General features: G+C 46.3%; 1 protein-coding gene across 2 annotated transcripts in view; it reads left to right on the forward strand.

Moving 5' to 3' along the window:
* The first annotated feature begins 3,776 nt into the window (after positions 1–3,776).
* Positions 3,777–18,396, forward strand: part of CDS2 (CDP-diacylglycerol synthase 2) — a 44,668-nt gene continuing 30,048 nt past the window's right edge. The window contains exon 1 of one of the 2 annotated variants that reach the window (XM_037886172.2): positions 3,777–4,076. In XM_037886172.2, coding sequence (XP_037742100.1) covers positions 4,026–4,076 — 51 coding nt within the window. In that variant the 5' untranslated portion in view covers positions 3,777–4,025. Of the gene's footprint in view, positions 4,077–12,585; positions 13,060–18,396 lie in introns of those variants that run through there. The other variant, XM_037886174.1, reaches the window with a different exon arrangement.

The following is an 18,396-nucleotide window of genomic DNA, read 5'->3' on the forward strand; positions in this document are numbered from 1 at the left end:
CCGGAAGCCTCGCTGACACGCGGCTCGCCGGCCAATGAGCGCCCCCGTCATGCCGGTAGTCCCGCCCCCTCGAAAGCACACCCGCTCACCGGGGAAGCGTCAGGAATCCCGCCCACATGCCTGTGCTCGGCCAATCACGACCTAGATAACATCGCCCTATGCTTGCCAATCACCTTACGTGTCACAATCGGAGCCACGCCCACCACTTACGGTACGACCACCAATCAACGCATGGCTCTCATTGTCCATACGTACTTGCCAATCGCTGTTCTCCGCAGCACTGGGCTCCGCCCTAGTGCCCACAGCTCCTCCCACTCCCAGCTTCTCTCCTGTTGTCCCATGGGCGGAGCGGGGGGTGGGAGTAAATGGAATGTTGGGGCCCCATAAGTTCCATGGGAGGGGATAGATGGAATGTTGGGGCGCCAAATGTTCCACAGCAGTAGCTGTGTGGAATGTGGGGGCCTTGAATTTCCCATGGCATCTGGGGGGGGGGGGGGTTGCTTCTGGGTGGAACATTTAGGGACCTGTCGGCCTCGGAGCCGCTGGAGGAGAGGAGCAGGGGCTGCTGCTGGGTGGAACATCAGGAGTCTGTAGGGTCCACTGCAAATGTGTTGGGGATTGGTCCTGCTCTGAGCAGGGGATTGGACTAGATGACCTCCTGAGGTCCCTTCCAACCCTGAGATTCTATGAAACGTGAGGGGGGCTGTTGAATGGATTGTTGGGGCCCCAATGGTTCCGGGGCAGTTGTGCACCCCTCTGTGCATAGGGGCTGATAACTGGAAGCTTGGGCCCCGGGTGGTTAAGTGGCACTGAGTGGGAAAGCAGGGTTTGCAGCGGCAGGATGGCATGTTGGAGCTCTGAAGGTTTCACGAGAGTCATGGGAGGGGCCTGGGTGGAAAGCTGAAGTCCTGAAGGTTTTGGGGCAGTGGGGCAGTGCGGAGTTCTGATGCGCTGAAGGCCCCGTGGCAGTTCTGGGCTGCCAGATGGGATTGGATTGGTCAAGCTGTAGAGTTTGCCAACTTGCACCGATTGTGGTGGTTTTTGTGGTGATGTAATCAATCTGTAACCTCCCAGGAACTTTCCGGCTTTCATGATGCTGCACTCAGTGGTCACTCAAAATATCACACAGCTCAGAGCCACTTCCTACAAAAGCACAAGCCCCCCTGAATTAAACATTGTTCCCTACTTGCAATCAGTTAAAGGCCTGTAACATACAGCCTAGCCTCTCCAGTAGAGAGACCCTTGATACCCAGGTCAGCAACTGCATTACAATGTCAGTAACAGTGGCAGCTCCAATGCACCATCACTTGCCACTTTTCTTTGAAATTGCAAAACCAAGTTCTAAAACTGTCCAGAGTTCTCATTCCCCACCAATTTGTTGTTCATTGAATGCTGAACAACTAAGGTTATTTTACCTCTATTTGGCACTGGTGCGACCATTGCTGGAATACTGTGTCCAGTTCTGGTGTCCACAGTTCAAGAAGGATGTTGACATTTTGGAAAGGGTTCAGAGAAGAGTCTTGAGCATGATTAAAGGATTGGAAAACATGCCTTATAGTGATTGACTCAAAGAGCTCAATCTATTTAACAATAGAGAGGTGACTTGATTACAATCTATAAGTCCTTACATGGGGAACAAAAATTTTATATGGGCTCTTCAGTCCAGCGGAGAAATGTCTAATGAGATCTAATGGCTGGAAGTTGAAGCTAGACAAATTCAGACCGAAAATAGGAAGTACATTTTAAACAGTGAGCGTAATTAACCATTGGAAACATTTACCAAGGCTCGTGGTGGATTCTACATCACTCACTGACAATTTTAAAATCAAGGTTGGATGTTTTCCTGAAAGATCTGCTCTAGGAAAGATTGTGGAGAAGGTTTCTGGCCTGTGCTATTGTCATAAATATAAAGGGAAGGGTAAATCCCTTTAAAATCCCTCCTGGCCAGAGGAAAAATCCTCTCACCTGTAAATGGTTAAGAAGCTAAAGGTAACCTCGCTGGCACCTGACCAAAATGACCAATGAGGAGACAAGATACTTTCAAAAGCTGGGAGGAGGGAGAGAAACAAAGGATCTGTGTGTCTGTTGGTATGCTGCTTTTGTCGGGGATAGACCAGGAATGGAGTCTTAGAACTTTAGTAAGTAATCTAGCTAGGTATGTGTTAGATTATGATTTCTTTAAATGGCTGAGAAAAGAATTGTGCTGAATAGAATGACTATTTCTGTCTGTTTTCAGAGTAACAGCCGTGTTAGTCTGTATTCGCAAAAAGAAAAGGCGTACTTGTGGCACCTTAGAGACTAACCAATTTATTTGAGCATAAGCTTTCGTGAGCTACAGCTCACTTCATCGGATGCATACTGTGGAAACTGCAGAAGACATCTCCTGCTGGTAATAGCTTATCCAAAGTGACCACTCTCCCCACAATGTGCATGATAATCAAGGTGAGCCATTTCCAGCACAAATCCAGCAGGAGAGTGAGTTTGGGGGGGGCGAGAAAACCTGGATTTGTGCTGGAAATGGCCCAACTTGATTATCATGCACATTGTAGGGAGAGTGGTCACTCTGAATAAGCTATTACCAGCAGGAGAGTGGGGTGGGAGGAGGTATTGTTTCATGGTCTCTGTGTATATAATGTCTTCTGCAGTTTCCACAGTATGTATCCAATGAAGTGAGCTGTAGCTCATGAAAGCTTATGCTCAAATAAATTGGTTAGTCTCTAAGGTGCCACAAGTCCTCCTTTTCTTTCTGTCTGTGTGTCTTTTTTGTAACTTAAGGTTTTGCCTAGAGGGATTCTCTATGTTTTGAATCTAATTACCCTGTAAGGTACCTACCATCCTGATTTTACAGGGGTAATTCCTTTACTCCTATTTACTTCTATTTCTATTAAAAGTCTTCTTGTAAGAAAACTGAATGCTTTTTCATTGTTCTCAGATCTAAGGGTTTGGGTCTGTAGTCACCTATGCAAATTGGTGAGGATTTTTACCAAACCTTTCCCACGAAGTGGGGTGCAAGGGTTGGGAGGATTTTGGGGGGAAAGACGTGTCCAAACTACGTTTCCCAGTAAACCCAGTTAGAGTTTGGTGGTGGCAGTGGTTATTCCAAGGACAAAAGATAAAATTAATTTGTACCTTGGGGAAGTTTTAACCTAAGCTGCTAAAAGTAAGCTTAGGAGGTTTTCATGCAGGTCCCCACATCTGTACCCTAGAGTTCGGAGTGGGGGAGGAACCTTGACAGCTATACAGGAGGCTAGATGACATGGTCACACTGGTCCCTACTGGCCTGGGCCTCTGTCCTCACACCCCAGACGGTGGCCTTTGTGTCTCTTTGGAGGGTCAAGCCCTGCCTGCGAGGACACACTCAGCGCCATGTGGTGGATGCAGCCCCCCTGGCTCTTCTGCATGGCAGCAGCGACTCTGCGGGGCCCCGGTTGTGGGTGCGGAGGGGGCGTCTTTGGCCGGTAAGGACGTGCCCACAGCAGCAGGGATGCGGGAACGAGGTGTATTGGGGGGATCCTGAGAAGCAAACTGCAAACCCTGCATGTCATGGAAGCCACTTCAAGCCAAGGGGTGCAGCAACACCCCTCGTTCCAGCAGCTCTGCACTGCACCCCCGCCTGCCTGCCCCCCCCCCCTTTCCAGGCCTCCATCGCTCTCTGGAGCGGGAATCCCGTGGGACGGGCGAGGGCCCGGGCTGACGGCACCACTCCCCCCCCACCGCGTACACCAATCATGGCGGCCTCGGCAGGAGAGCTGCCACACCTGGGCGGGGCTGCGCGCGCGCGAGAAAGAGAGAGAACGGCGGGGGGGCTTCCGCATTGAGAACGAGGCTGGCGGAGACAAGATGGGTGGCCACGCCCCCTTTCCCCTCTCCTGCGCCTGCTATTGGCTCGGCCGCTCTCCCCCCTGCATGGAACCCGGGGGCCGCTCGCGCCGCCGCCGCCGCCTGGTCTCGCGCTGCAGCGCTCGGAGCGGCGGCTGTTGCACCGGGAGCGGCAGCCGGGGCGGACGCCGCGGCCTCGGGCCGAGATGAGCGAGCTGCGGCAGAGGCTCGGCGGGGCCCAGGAGCCCGAGGAGAAGGTAGCGGGGCGGGGCCAGCGCCGCGCCGGGGGCAGGGCAGCCCCCTGCTTCGGGCGGGTGCTTGCAACGGCGGTGGGGTGCGGAAGATGGGCAGGGGCGGGGGGGAGCTGCGGGGGGGGGGGGCGGTCGTGGGGTGCAGCGGAGACGCCGCTCAGCGGGCTGGGCTGCGGGAGATTGTCACGGGCGGGGGTCCGGAGAGGGGGTGCAAAGGCTGGGGGGGCAGAAGGAGTGAGGGGTGCCATGGGGTAATGTGTGCTTTGGGGGGGAGGGGCTGTGCGAGGTTGGGGCGTAGGGTGCGCGTGGGTCGCGCTGCTGATGGGATGATCCGCCCGGACGGGAACCGGGATAGTTTCCGCCCTCCCTAAGGAATCGGGGTCGCCGCGGGTGGTTGGCCCGGGGGCAGTGCTAACCCTTCGCAAGACGTGTGGTTCGGTGTAAACAGACGCTTTTTGGTTTGGGTCTCCCCCCAGGGCTGTAGCCTTGTCTGCCTGTCCCCTCCCTGGAAGGTGCTCGGGTGCACGTGCCTTTGCCGGCAGACAAAATCTTCGCAAACCAAGGAGCGGGAGTGCAGGAGGCTGGACGGTGTGTCCGGTCTGTTACAGCCCATCTCCCTGCCCAGAGAGCTGATTTGCACCCCGGGGCTGGGCGTTGAGCGCTTTGAAAATAGCCCTGAGCAAAGAAGACCTGGCTGTGCTTCTCTTTTCTAGACCATGATAGAAGCATCCGCTTCTATAGGCATATTGGTCCTTTTTTTTGGAGTGCAGCTGGTTTCGGTTGCAGGAGCCCTGATTATTATGGTAATGGGGCCGTTATATTCTTTACTGCCCCAAGTGTACACAGCGTTTCACAGACCTACCCAAAAAACCAAAATCCCTGTGTGGAGCAGCTCACAAGGGAGCTATAATATGCTACCCCTGAGAAAAGATACCGCGTTGCAATGAAAAGTGTGGTCTGTTGGATTACACAGAACCTATGATTTCAGCAACCTAATGAGAGCATTTAAAGTGCTAAGAATTGTAATGGGAATGAAAATAGAAGTCTCTTATACACTGGTTTGTAGCTCACGAAAGCTCATGCTCAAATAAATTGGTTAGTCTCTAAGGTGCCACAAGTCCTCCTTTTCTTTTTGCGAATACAGACGAACACGGCTGTTACTCTGAAACTGGTTTTGTTATTTTTCAAACAAGAACACATCTAGATGTTTTAAGGGGGAAAACTGTCACCATCAAGTTGTCTTGTAAAGCAACTGTAAAAAGGGTTGTACTGTCAAGATAAAAATCATATTTAAAAATGCACCTGTGTCCTTGCAATTAGTCATGTTAAGGACATTGAAAACGAGAACTGAAAAATTGTATTTACTCTTTATTTTCTCATGCTGTTAGATTAGTTTTTGCATCTTGCTCAGCTTCAAGACTACACTAGCAGGTCAGTTTCCTTTTGGCTCCTGTTCATTAGGGCAGTAGTGGTGTGCTTGTACTTCCCACACTGCAGCGGAATGGTTGAACTACTTAAAATAAAGAAGTTAAAATCATGACAACATTTCTATGTTTAAGTAAACATCAAGTGACAGTTTGCATTTGTTTCTACAATTGCAGCAACGTTCCTCTAACATCTCACATGAGTTTTAATATATATGTTTGGTTCTAATTACCTATATCATTTCTCTGTCATTATAGAGCTGAAACTTGAGGGAGAAAATGACCCTTTGTTGAAAGGGGTTGCTAAAAACTTGCCTTGATTTAGGTCCAAGGTGCTGACTGCCTCATAGCTTGTATAAGGTGTATCCTCTCAAAAATTACTGACTTCCATTTGTTCAGTGGTAATAACATTTTCATTTTCTATATTAAACAAAAGAGGATTAACCCCTCATCATCTAGGTAATTGCTTTTGTTTCAATTGCAATTTGTTTTGCACCAGGGGAATTTAAAGAACTCTCATACATAGGCTTGGATTAGGTTTTTATTGGTAAATGTTGACAAACATCAATTTCAACATTCCCACAAATTGATTGGAAAAAATATTTCAATCAATATTTATCAACATTTACAGATAGGCCAAGTAAGAATGCTGCTTGAGAACTTATTAAAGTTTGATTTAAGGATATTTACTGTGTATTTATTGACATGGGATGACTGTTTGTGATTTAACTGTTACAGAGCTTTAACTTTTTGAATCCCAGTATATATTCTTGTTAAATAAGTGTCTGATTCCTCCAGCTATTGCCTGACTCCCCCATAATTTTCCCTAACTCTGAAAATTTCAATAGGTAAAAATACAAAAGCCATAAACCCCATAATTTTGCACAACTGTAAAAATGTAAATCAATAAAAATAGAAAAAAGCTTAAAATAAACTGATTCTCCACTGAAATCATTAACACGGAATTCTGCCAAGCTTACTTATCCTGCGATACTTTTGTAGGAGTTGGAATGCTTCCTGGGAAGCTTGGAGAGGCTAGTATTGCTTAACTGAGATGAAAACATTCTCTGTCAGCCAAACAAGCTGAGCTCGTCTTAGCTATGTGGGATATGTTCTTCTTTAAGAAGGTCAAAGGGCTGTTATTTAGAGTGCAATCTCTCTGGTTATCTGCAGATAACAAGGCTGTTTTTTCATACAATGAGTTTTCTAAAAGGTGTCCTCCAGTTGTGTGTGTGTCAATACCTTGAGATGCAATCCTCCCAATAGAAGTCTGGGAATTACGAGGCATCGCTCATCCCAAAATAACCCAAACCAGCAAAGAAAATGGGAAAGACAAAGAATTACTGCAGCCCCCTCTGATGTTAAAGGTGGCAGCTGTGCAACAATACACAGCAATTTAGGATGGGAAGCAAATAATATTTTGAAATTTAAGGAGCGAGAATGAGGTTGTCGGAATGTGATTATCTAAATTGGGTGCTTGGCAGGATTCTCTCTTTAATGTATTTTCCAAGGCCTTGCATGTGCAATGAGGTCCATGTGAGCGGACCTTTGCAGCAAGCTCATTGTAAGACCCCTCGGGGTCTGAGATGGTAAAGCTGATTAGCACCAGGGTTATCTTCTTCAATGTTTTGGAAAGTGCCTGGCACACTTGAGGCATGACAGCAATAAAAATAAGAGCAACTGAGTGTAGCTTGAGTGCATGCTGTAATGTATGTGCAGGTCTTTTTATTGAACCCTGCGTATCGCGTCTGAGCATCATTGTACCGAGGGGACTGTGTTACCCGTTTTCTGTTATATTTGTAGCCTTGCCAAGAATAATAATTTAGCAGTGTTCGCTCTGTTTCACAGGAAAAAAAATAACTTTGAAAAGAATAGAAGCCCCGTATGATTCTTAAACATTTTTTCCTTTTGCTAATTTTTTAAAGTTTAAAATTGTACATTATTAAAACGAGCATTTCAGCCTTTTTTCCCCACCTCCATGGTGTTTTACACTTCAGTCAGCTTTGCAAATGGAAACAAGAGTTAGTTTCGCTTTCTGCTCCTCGTTTGTTGGCACAACACGTTAGCTGTTGTTCCGTTGGTACAAGGGAATGTTTAAATGTGAAACTTTTTACTGAAATAAAAACCCATTCTGTGAAAACGTTTCCCTGAGTGTTAGATTATGTAAGACTTTAGAGTCTGGGGCTCAAAGATAGGGGATAGGATCCTTTTAATTCCCTCCAGATCGCAGTGAAATGCAATAATTGGAGAAATTTACGTTGATGTTAATTGTGCTGTACCTGCTGTGGATAAATAGGAACTCAATCCTATTGACCATCTTTACCAGCAAAGGATTTGATTAAAAAATAGCTGTCCGTGGATGTTGGTTATTAGATGAATACGATGAAAGTTCTGAGCCCCTACAGGACAGTTCAGTTCTCCTGTTCTCCCTTGCTGTTTATAAACTCCTTCTTTTATTTGCTATAAAATTGGATGTGGGAGTCTTCTTAGTTGAAGTGAGGAAAGCCTTTAATGTGAGTGAGATCAAAGTCGAGCGCCCGTTGTACAAGCATCCTGTTGAATCACATTTTCCTTCAACTGCAATTTTACAGAAGTGCGGCAAACGCATCTAATTCTTTTTTTCTGTTCTACGTGAGATCCAGGGATTTTTCAAGAGTCTCGGGGGCTAGTAATACATTCAGCTAGCACGTGTGGGAAGGGAGGAGGGCAAGACCGTGCCATTTAGAAGCAGAGTCTTTAGGGCTGCAGATCTTATTGATGCATGACTTACAGCTTTCTTTGCCCACCCTTTGTGGTTCACATCCTACCTCTTGGTGGAAGATACCGTCCCTTTTAACTATAGTGGCAGCGGCAGGACCGAACGTTAGAAGCCCATTTAGCAGCTCTGCTGCGAGGCATACTTGTGCAGTGGGCCAGACAGGTGAAATTTTCCACTGCTCAGTTTGCTGCTGCTGCCTCGCTTGAAAGTGGTGTTTCAGCCCTGACCCGAGAGGTCATTTTGGTCTCCATTGCCCACTTAATACTTGGCGTCTCTGAAACTGCCTACAGAGGTGCCAGTTAGTCTTTTACAATGGTGCCATTTATTGTGAAGACATTCTGCAACTAGGAATTGGTCTGAGACCACTCTAATATAGTTCACGATGGTTTCCCATCAGATGGTAGCAACTCGTACCACTGCCAATCTGGCCTCGAGATGGGGAAAGTGTCACTAGCTGATCCTGGTTTCCGTCAGTCGCTACGTACCAAGAAGGTTTTATTCTTGCAAGATGCTGAGTACGCTGCAGTCAGTGGGAGTTGAGGGCATTCAGCACCTTGGCAAGCTGAAAATATGTATGCAACTCTCCTCTTCGCTGCCTGCTTCTTTCCAGGTTCATATCGATGCTGGAGTGGCTTTGATCACTGATGGAATCCGGTAACTTAAGGATCTGGTCCCAGAATCCTTCAGTGACAATATTTTGTGTGAGTGAAATGCATAGCAAGGTGCTCGACTTCTGCTAACCCATTTGTTGTTATAGACGTAAAACTGCACTGAGCTTTCCCACATAACAAAGGCCGGGCATGACACAGCAAGAACTGAAATGCTGAATCCAGTGTTTTCTGTTGGTAGAAAATGTCAAACAGGGACAGCGATGGGGAGACAGACACACTGGTTTGTTCACAGAATCGTCTTGATGGGGATGTTGCCAGTGCTACCTTCGTGCTAATAAGTGGCTAACTTATTTCTGTCTGTCTGTCTGGCTGAGTGTTTCATTGTCTAAGCTTGCAGCACCAGATCAGCCGTATTCTGCCGGCAGATGACTGACCTGTTCTGCTGAACTCTTGCTGTCTTAAACTCTGCAGAGCTTATGTTTATTCCCTATCTATAATCAGGCCATTCTAGGCCATTGTGATGGAGGCTCTGGCGCTTCAGCTTGCCAAGGTGCTGAATGCCCTCAGCTCCCATTGACTGCAGCGTACTCGGCACCTTGCAAGAATAAACCCTTCTTGGTATGGTGTCCCTCCTTCTATTTCTGAAGCATATGGTTAATGACAAGACAGATGAAGCTGAGGTGGACGGGAGGTTCTTTCATGGGAACAGGAGACTAGCAATCAGAGCTCTGCGTTTCTGTTTCCTACTCTGCCGCTCTCTGTACCCTTCTTAAATCTACGTATAAATTACCTGGTCTGTAAACGGCATATACCTATCTCTCCGGGATATTGTAACGCTTAACGGACTTGCATAAGGGATGAATTTGGCTTTGTTTGGGAAGTGACTAGCGCTTCTTGGCTGAAAGGTGCCAGGCACAATGAGTGCAGATGATAAAGGAAACCAGTCCATATACATACACTATGGTTTGCCAACCAGTCGCGTCTCCTGGTTCAGGGATGCAAGGAAAGGATTGGCTGCTTAACTCTTTAACGCAGGGGTGGGCAAACTTTTTGGCCCAAGGGCCACATTGGGGTTGCAAAACTGGATGGAGGGCTGGATAGGGAAGGCTGTGCCTCCCCAAACACCTGGCCCCCGCTTCACAACCTCCAACCCATCCAACTCCCCTCCCCCCCCGCTCCTTGTCCCCTAACCACCCCCTCTTGGGACCCCCCCCGCCTCCCGGGACCCCGCTCCCTATCCAACCCCCCTGCTCTAAGTCCCCTGACTGCCCCGACCCCTATACACACCCTCACCCCCTGACAGGCCCCCCGGGACTCCCACGCTTATCCAACCCCCCCCCCCCCCCGAACCTCAGCCCCATCCAACTGCTCACTGCCCCCTGGGACCCCCTGCCCTTTATCCAACCCCCTGGCCCCTTTACCATGCTGCTCAGAGCAACATGTCTGACAACCGCGCTGCTCGGCCGGAGCTAGACACACTGCTGCTTTGCCCAGCAGGAGACAGGAGAGGAGGGCCAGAGCGCTGCCCGCGCAGTGTGACTACAGGAGAGGTGGGACAGCAGGGGAGGGGCTGGGGGTGAGCCTCCCCGGCCGGGAACTCAAGGGCCAGGCAGGACGGTCCCGCGGGCCGTAGTTTGCCCACCTCTGCTTTAACGTGACAAAGTTCATAGAATCATAAAATCTCAGGGTTGGAAGGGACCACAGGAGGTCATCTAGTCCAACCCCCTGCTCAAAGCAGGACCAATCCCCAATTTTTGCCCCAAATGGCCCCCTCAAGGATTGAACTCACAACCTGGGGTTTAGCAGGCCAATGCTCAAACCCCTGAGCTATCCCTCCCTTCCTGCAGGAATTTTGAGTGGAAACTTCACAGCGCTTGCTATCATTTGCCCCAAAGATCCAGTCCAGTGTAATAAGTGTCTGTCTCACTTGGTGAGCTGCCTCACTTGTAATATTCTCTTGACCTTTTCTTTAGCTACATTAAAATTTCCCAAGTGCATGAAAGATGGTGAAGATCAGTGGATTTCTTTTTAGAAATGAGTTTTATACATCAGGGACTAGGTTTGTAAAGGTAGCTGTGACGTCATGAAACTGACAACACTAGATCAATAGGATTGTCTGTTTATCCATAGAGCGGCAGATCCTGCTTGCCTTGCTTACATGAGCAGCCCAATTAAAGTCAGTGGGACTGATCAATAGAGGAAGGTAAGCAAGGTTTTGCACAATGTTCTTATTAGCAAATTAACTTGATAAGCTAGATCTTCTATTAGGACTTGAAAGATATTTGCCCCTGGGAAATAAAGGGTGGTAGTTTCTGTATTGTATAATGGCAAAAACATCTTTCCAGATATGAACAGAGTATAAATTGTTGAACTATGGCTTTTTGGGGGTGAGGGGGGTGCTCTGCAAAGGGCTCCAGAACCACCCTGCTGCTTATAGCAACAGATTTAAATGGCTGTTCAGAAACTTGTACGCAGCAGGGATGTTGTCAGCATTGCTATTCCATTTTGCTGCTGCTGGAGCCTCTACAGCACTGGAAGTGTTGACCTTGGACTCTGCAGGTAGCTCCTCGTGCACTCTTTGACATCTGCCTCTAGCTGATCAGTTTAGCTATTTGGTTAGGAGAGATCTGATTTTTTTTTTTTTTTTTTTTTCTCCCCAGCCTTGCTGACATTCTCCAGCCCTAGCTAGCTCTGATGTCTGGGGATTTGAGGCCAAGGGCCACATTTCCTTCTCCTTAACCTCTTGTGAACTGCGTGAAAGGAAAGAAGGTAAAGGAGGGGAGAGAAAGAGAACAAGCCTGTTCCTAATGGAAGACAAGGCTCTAGACCTGGTAGTGGTGTGAGATAACCTAGAAGAGTAGATAATTGGCTGATGCTAGATGATCCTAGGGAGCAAAGACAAGAAAGAAGACCTCCAATGAGACCGTTGCTTTAAGTGGGAAGCCCTTCAGTGAAGGGACTGGCATTGTAGCATTGGTGGCTCTGGTGTGAATTTAACAGCTTGTCCCTTGGTGAGGGCACTGGACGGGAAGATGCTGTACAATAGCTTCAGGAGTAGAAGTATCAGGGTTTGCATCAGGGTGCGTGGCTGCTGGAACTTATTTGCAATGACCGGTAGAGTTTTGGATGGTGAGTGACAAAGCTTTGGACACGCTGGAAACAATAGTCAAAGGTCTTTTAAGATAGCAGGTAGCTCAGAGGTTATTGCGCACACGTTACTGATAAGATAGTAAGAGGAAGATTTAAAAAAAAAAAATCTCCCCTGTGGTTTGGCTGAGCTGGTGTTTGGCTAAATTCCATGTTTTAACTGTATTCCAACCTGGAAGTGACCACTCTTAAAGTTTTTAGGACTCTTTTGAAACAAGAGATTCATTAAATCTTATAACAGTGATTCCTTACATGCAGATGCACATATTTTTATTGGTTCATGCGTGGACAAGACTGCTTCCCCATAACACAGCTGATGATATATCATCCTTGGAGATTTGTCCTCTCCTCGAGCTCTTCAGAAAGACTCCCCATCCCTTCTGTGACGCTGCACCACATATTCTTCATTGTGATATGATTATAGCATAATTAAGACGTATTTTATGCAAGACGGGTTGTGTAAGGTGTCATTGGAAAAGTTATGATTTGCTGAATATGAGTATCCTATTTGTATGCTTGCATCATTTTTGTATCTGAAGTTCTGAATATTGACTGTGTCTGTATTTCTCATGTAGTCACACCTGGGTGACACCCACTAGGCAAGATGCTTCCAGTCTAGGTCGCTGGCTGGGAAGGACCTATTCATGGTAATGGGCCGTTAGAAAGAACAATAGGCCTTAAGAGAAGCTTATCCCACACTGGGTGAACCATCCTGAGAACACTCCAGACAGCCTGTAAGCAATGGCTGCTACGACACTACAAGGGCATGTGACCAGGCCACACGACGCTGGACTCCATCTTGAGATGTCGCTCTTTTTCCACAAACCGGTCTGGGGAACCAAGTTTTGAAACAAAGCGTTCCCGCCGTAGGCTAAAGCTGTGTAAGGCAGGGGAGTGACATCGTCTGTTGCTCTTCACTCCCCACACAAGAAGACTCCTGGAAAGACCTGAGGAAGTGCTGGGCCCAGGCTAAAGGGATTTCTAGCCTGTGTATGAAGACCTGAGAAACCCAAGCTGTAAAGCTTATGCAGCTTGTGCCTTAAGAATCTGTAAGTCTTCCTGTACCATTAGTTAGATAGGGTGAGAATCTGCTAATTCATATCCAATCTAGTATATGAAGTTTAGTGTGCATTTTTGTTTATTTGCTAGGTAATCTGCTTTGATCGTAGCTGAAGGAACAAAGGCTGTTACATATTGCTCTCCATGTTGAGGGGGAGGCAAACTGGACAATAAATTCATACCGGTTGGGGTTTGGACCAGGGTGGGACGGTGCAGCTCTGGGGTGCTCGGCTGGGAAGCTGGTGGTAATTTTGGCTGTAGCCTCTCTGTTGTTGGTTCACATGCAGTGGCTGGTCAGAGAGCCTGCATGTAACTGCAGCTGGGTGTGTCCCTGCCTGTGTGAATGCTGGTGAAAGTGTAAGACCAGGAGCGGGTCTGCAGCTTGTCACGGCAGTACAGTGTGAGAGGGAGCCCGGGCTGGTGGGTGAGAGGGCTCAGTGGTATCCCAGTTCCAGGTGGCACCTGTCACACCCTCCTTACCACACACCTGAAACTTTACCCAAGAATTCCTTGCCCTAAAGTATATGGGGAGCACAAAGCCACCTTTGTGTGAAATTCTGTGCTTGTAAAATTATGAGCTGAAGTGAGGGAGAGTGGCTATTTTTAAAATGACTTTATGCATGTAAACAGTAATGTGACAGTATGAGCTGAGATTTAGTACTGAGCAAACTGCACGTACAGTAAAAATGTTCAGAATTCATTCATTGTGAATCAGTTCATTCACTGATTCTTGGTCAGACGCAGCAGTGTGTCCCAATAAAGCCTTCCTTCCCGTTTCACAAAGCTTTTTTTATACCCACGGCGGTCAAGGTGAAAGATGAAATCATACTCTGAAATCTCTTGCTCTGTTCATTGACCCTACGCGTGAGTGTTTTTCAACCTGTGGTGCACAGATCCCGGGGGTCCGCGGACTATGCCTAAGATTTCCAAACGGAATTTCCGTTCGAAATTTTTTCGGGGTTTGCAAATGAAAAAAAGTTGAAAACCACTGCTTTGCATATAAGCCCCTTCGTTTTCAGTTTAAACCTATTTTTACTGAAAATGTCCTGGGTTTTACAAGGAGTATTTTTTTTCTGATTTTCGCCCTACTTTTGTAGCCTTCAAATACAAAAAAACCCAACGTTTTATTAGCTCATGCAATGTATTGTATTTTCCTACGTGTATTACAATAATACCTTACTCTGTGTGTACGTGCGAAGCTGCCTGTTGAAGTAAGGCTATGCGTTAATCTAGAAGATCCACACAATAAACAAACAGACACGCATGCAAGCTCTGAAGTGCCTGAGCATCTGAATGTACTGATGAATCTCATGCCTGCCATGTACCCATTCAAGCCATTAGCAGATAACGGTTTAAAGCTTTGACCCACTGAAATGGGAAGAAAACAAAAATCTGTTTCAGAACACAAGGAAGTATTTGAAAGTTTAAAAAAAAAACAAGGACAGGAGAAAAGGATGAAGTTGAGTGTATGCGCTGCATCTGGTGTGGCCCAATTATTAAACAGAACTATTCGTCTATAAATATTTACAAGTCTACAACAGTAAACTCTTTATTCAGATGAAAAGTTATTTGGGCATTAGAGGATGTATTGTTTTCTTAAACTCAGTGGTGGCATTGTGTTTTGAGTTCTGTCTTAGTTCTGCAGCAAACCACATTGATGAATGCAATTCAGAACATTAATCTACTGAAAATTTCCCACCCCCATCTTTCCGGCCACCAAAATAAACCTCGATATTTACCCCGAAGAAATTATTATTTTTTTTTTTTGGAATGATTTTTTGATCACCTGTTTTTGTTGTGGTGATGGTAATAAACACTGATAAATTCCCAGGAAAAATTAAATAAAATAAAAATGGAAAAGAAAGGGCCCTATACACACAGAACATACTTCACCCAGGAATCTGAACCCATCTCTTTCCCCACCCTTTTCTGTTCTGGGGCAGCTAAGAGCTCAGTTTAAAGCATGTTAATTTAAAGGGAAATACATCCAAACGGGAGAGAAAAACAAGTGGCTTCATTTTAAATTTCATATATAGAAGAGCACAATATTTACCTACATTCCACCTATTTACTCCCTTTCAGTGAAAAATAGCATTCTTTACTTTCGCTCCTAAACAGCTATACAACGTTGTTTAACACCTAGGAGTGGCATTGCCCACTGCTGGTATCTGCAAAGCACTGTGGGAATCTTTGGGATGAATGTCACTACAAAAGTGACAGATATTGTCTCATTATTCAAGGGAGAAGCTTCCTCTGTTGTTGAAGGTGCTTCATTCCTGGGCTCAGACGGTTGAATTTCAGCAAGCTGAAGAGAGAGATGTAGACGTGATGAACAATTAAAAAGCAATGAAAAAAAAGCTACAGGATCTGGCCTGCCAGAGGCTGAGGTAGTCATCACTGATTCTCAGGTTGGCTGGAAGAAAAGCCAGGCATCTGAAGTCACACAAGAGTAGGATGCTCCAGAAGCAGTTAGATGTAGACTATACAACTGTCTGCCCACCCCACAGATCCAGTCTAAGGTGACAGGCGGTTAAAGTTTCCCCACGCAGGTATCCCCACCAGTCTGGCGCCTAATGAAGCCTGTAAGGTTATTATTTTTTTTTTTTTTAAAAGGGAAGGATTGTCAGACATTTATTGACACAGTCATTTCCCATGTGTTCCAGTCCAGTGAGCATCCAGGAATTAGGACATGCTTGTAAACTGAGAGCAGCTGTATAGAACATCACAAAAACACGTGCAGACTGAAGTGTTACTGTCCCCCCGCTACTGAGCCGTGTAGCTTTGTTTCGAACACAATCAAATTTAGCAAGTCAGTAGGATCTGATCAGAGACGTGTGCAGTCTGCGTTCAGCCCGGCAACAGCCAGATTAAAAACTAGATATTGGTGTCAGCAAGCGTGATTCATTCAGAACAACATATCCTGGTGACTCAGTCAGTGAGCACAGCATGATGATTAGCTGTGAGGATGGATGTGAACCATCCCCCCCTTCCCCCTCCCGGTACTGCCCCACTGCTCCAAATTGGTTGGCTTATTCCGAGAGGGTAAATGTACTGGGCTCATGGTCCTTTGCAAAAGCCTTATTGTATTATGTATTACAATGTACAGTGGCTGAAAGATTCCATTATCTTAGTCCTGGCCTAATATTTAGACTTGTTTAAGAAAAACTTTTACTAGACCCTATTGTAAAGAGTCCGAACGGGAACCATTTTTCAGACGGCTCCTGCATCTCTTTGCTAGAGTGCTGTTTAGCACCGACACCTATCTGATGTGCTTTGTCATTGTTGCATCGATCCATGGAGATGCATGTACACAGAGGAGACTGAGTATCCTAAATAGCTATTTGCAGTAATGGTCAGAGAGGGGTGTTCTTAGTGTAAGCGCAACGTGCCTCGGATGGCATGTGACCAGGCTTCATCACGGAATTTGGTCTGCTGGTCGGATCATTCGCTTCCCCGGCTTGGGCTAGGTACTGACGGGGAATGCGATGTGAACACTGATCCATGCCCCCTCCCCCGTCAGCGTGGTAATCACACTTTATACTCCTAGCACTCAAATATAAAAATTTTATTAAAGCTAATGTTAAATAGTTATATAATACGTAGGTTGAGAAAAGAGTCTCTGTATATCTGGGTATAGCGTTTAGATTATCCACAAATACAAAGTTTGTTTTTAAAAGTCACATTATACATAGAGTTCATAATCAGCAATAACCCAAATTTAGGTGAATAGATTTAACAATACAGATTAGATATTTTGAATCTGAATACTCGGGGGTACATCACTCATGAAAAGTTGTACAGAGATTTGGTTGTGGAAAGCAAAATATATCAATGAGTGGAGACTGTCCCTCAGTAATTGAGAATTAGGTAGCTTGTCCATTTAGAAAATACAGTCCATGAGGAAAGTACTTGAATTACTTTCCTGACTGCGCACAGTGATGGGTTCTCCAGGAACACTGACGAGATAGACAGTGCTTCAGAGCACACACTGATCAACCCTGAGGTCAGGACGGAATTCCTCTCCTAGATCCCAAAGCATGCAGAATTACACACCTACTGAGTAGCATTATCAGGTGGCAATTTGATGTTCCTAGACCACCCGGTTATTGACTACAGCCAGAGGCAGGAAGCTGGGTTTGATGGAATAGTATTGATTGAGTCACATTCCCCTGGGGGGCAAATCTCCATCTGGAACCAGAAGGAAGCGGGAGCAAGTCTGTAAGGGTTGTCTACACTACCCGTGGCTGTTCCATGCCAGCTGATTCGGGCTAAGGGGCTATTTAATTGCGGTGTAGACATTCAGGCTCAGGCTGGAGCCTGGGCTTGAGGACCAAGGAAATCCATAATCACTGTCAGACTATCTGAAAGTAATTAGAGCTCTATTTTTGCAAGCATGTTAGCGTCTGGTCTGACATAACCTCAAGAATATGATTGCGGGATTACATCTGTACTGTTTTCTTGCTTGCTGGAAGTCCAGTTTGCTGAAATTAGGGGAATTAGCCTCTCGGGTCTGTCCCAAACTCAGAGCTAAACAAGTACCTCCTCCCACATTTCGCTGGTCCCACATACACTTTCAAGTTAAATGGGCTGTTTGCCGCCCAACTCCAAGGACTTTATTCTTCTTTCTCGTGAACGAAGAAGTCAGTGGAGAAATGCTTCTAGGTTCAGGTTCCCAACACACAAATCCAAGAAGGAGTGCATTGGAAGAGTGCTGTTCTCTTCACTGTAAAGCAGACAGTGGTCCCGGAAATACAGAGAGCAGTTTGATTTCCCCCTCTCCCCTCCCAAAGCATATTGCTATATTGCAAAAAGAAAAGGAGTAGTTGTGGCACCTTAGAGACTAACCAATTTATTTGAGCATAAGCTTTCGTGAGCTACAGCGTGAGCTCACTAAAGCTTATGCTCAAATAAATTGGTTAGTCTCTAAGGTGCCACAAGTACTCCTTTTCTTTTTGCGAATACAGACTAACACGGCTGTTACTCTGAAACCTGCTATATTGCAGACTCTCCCCATCCTCTACATTTAGTCTCACTGTCAGACCTTCAGCCGGGTAGATTTTCACCCTTTACTTAATTAGTTGCCTCAGTTTCTGGAAGATGTTGCAAACAAGCAGATCGATCAGCTCTGAAGAAGCAGTTTCTGAACATAGATCCAGCAGAGCAACTAAGGATCTGGTATCTGGTTTGCCAATTGTGTTCCATTTCTCCCTACATTTAAATCCCTCCTAAGACCCATTTTATCTGTAAGACAATCAAAGGGGGGAGCAAAGCTCTTGTAGTAGCTATAAATTGATTCCCTAAAAGAAAGGGAGTGTAAGTAGGTGGAG

The sequence above is a fragment of the Chelonia mydas genome, chromosome 26, assembly GCF_015237465.2.
Source record: "Chelonia mydas isolate rCheMyd1 chromosome 26, rCheMyd1.pri.v2, whole genome shotgun sequence".
Lineage (NCBI taxonomy): Eukaryota > Metazoa > Chordata > Testudines > Cheloniidae > Chelonia > Chelonia mydas.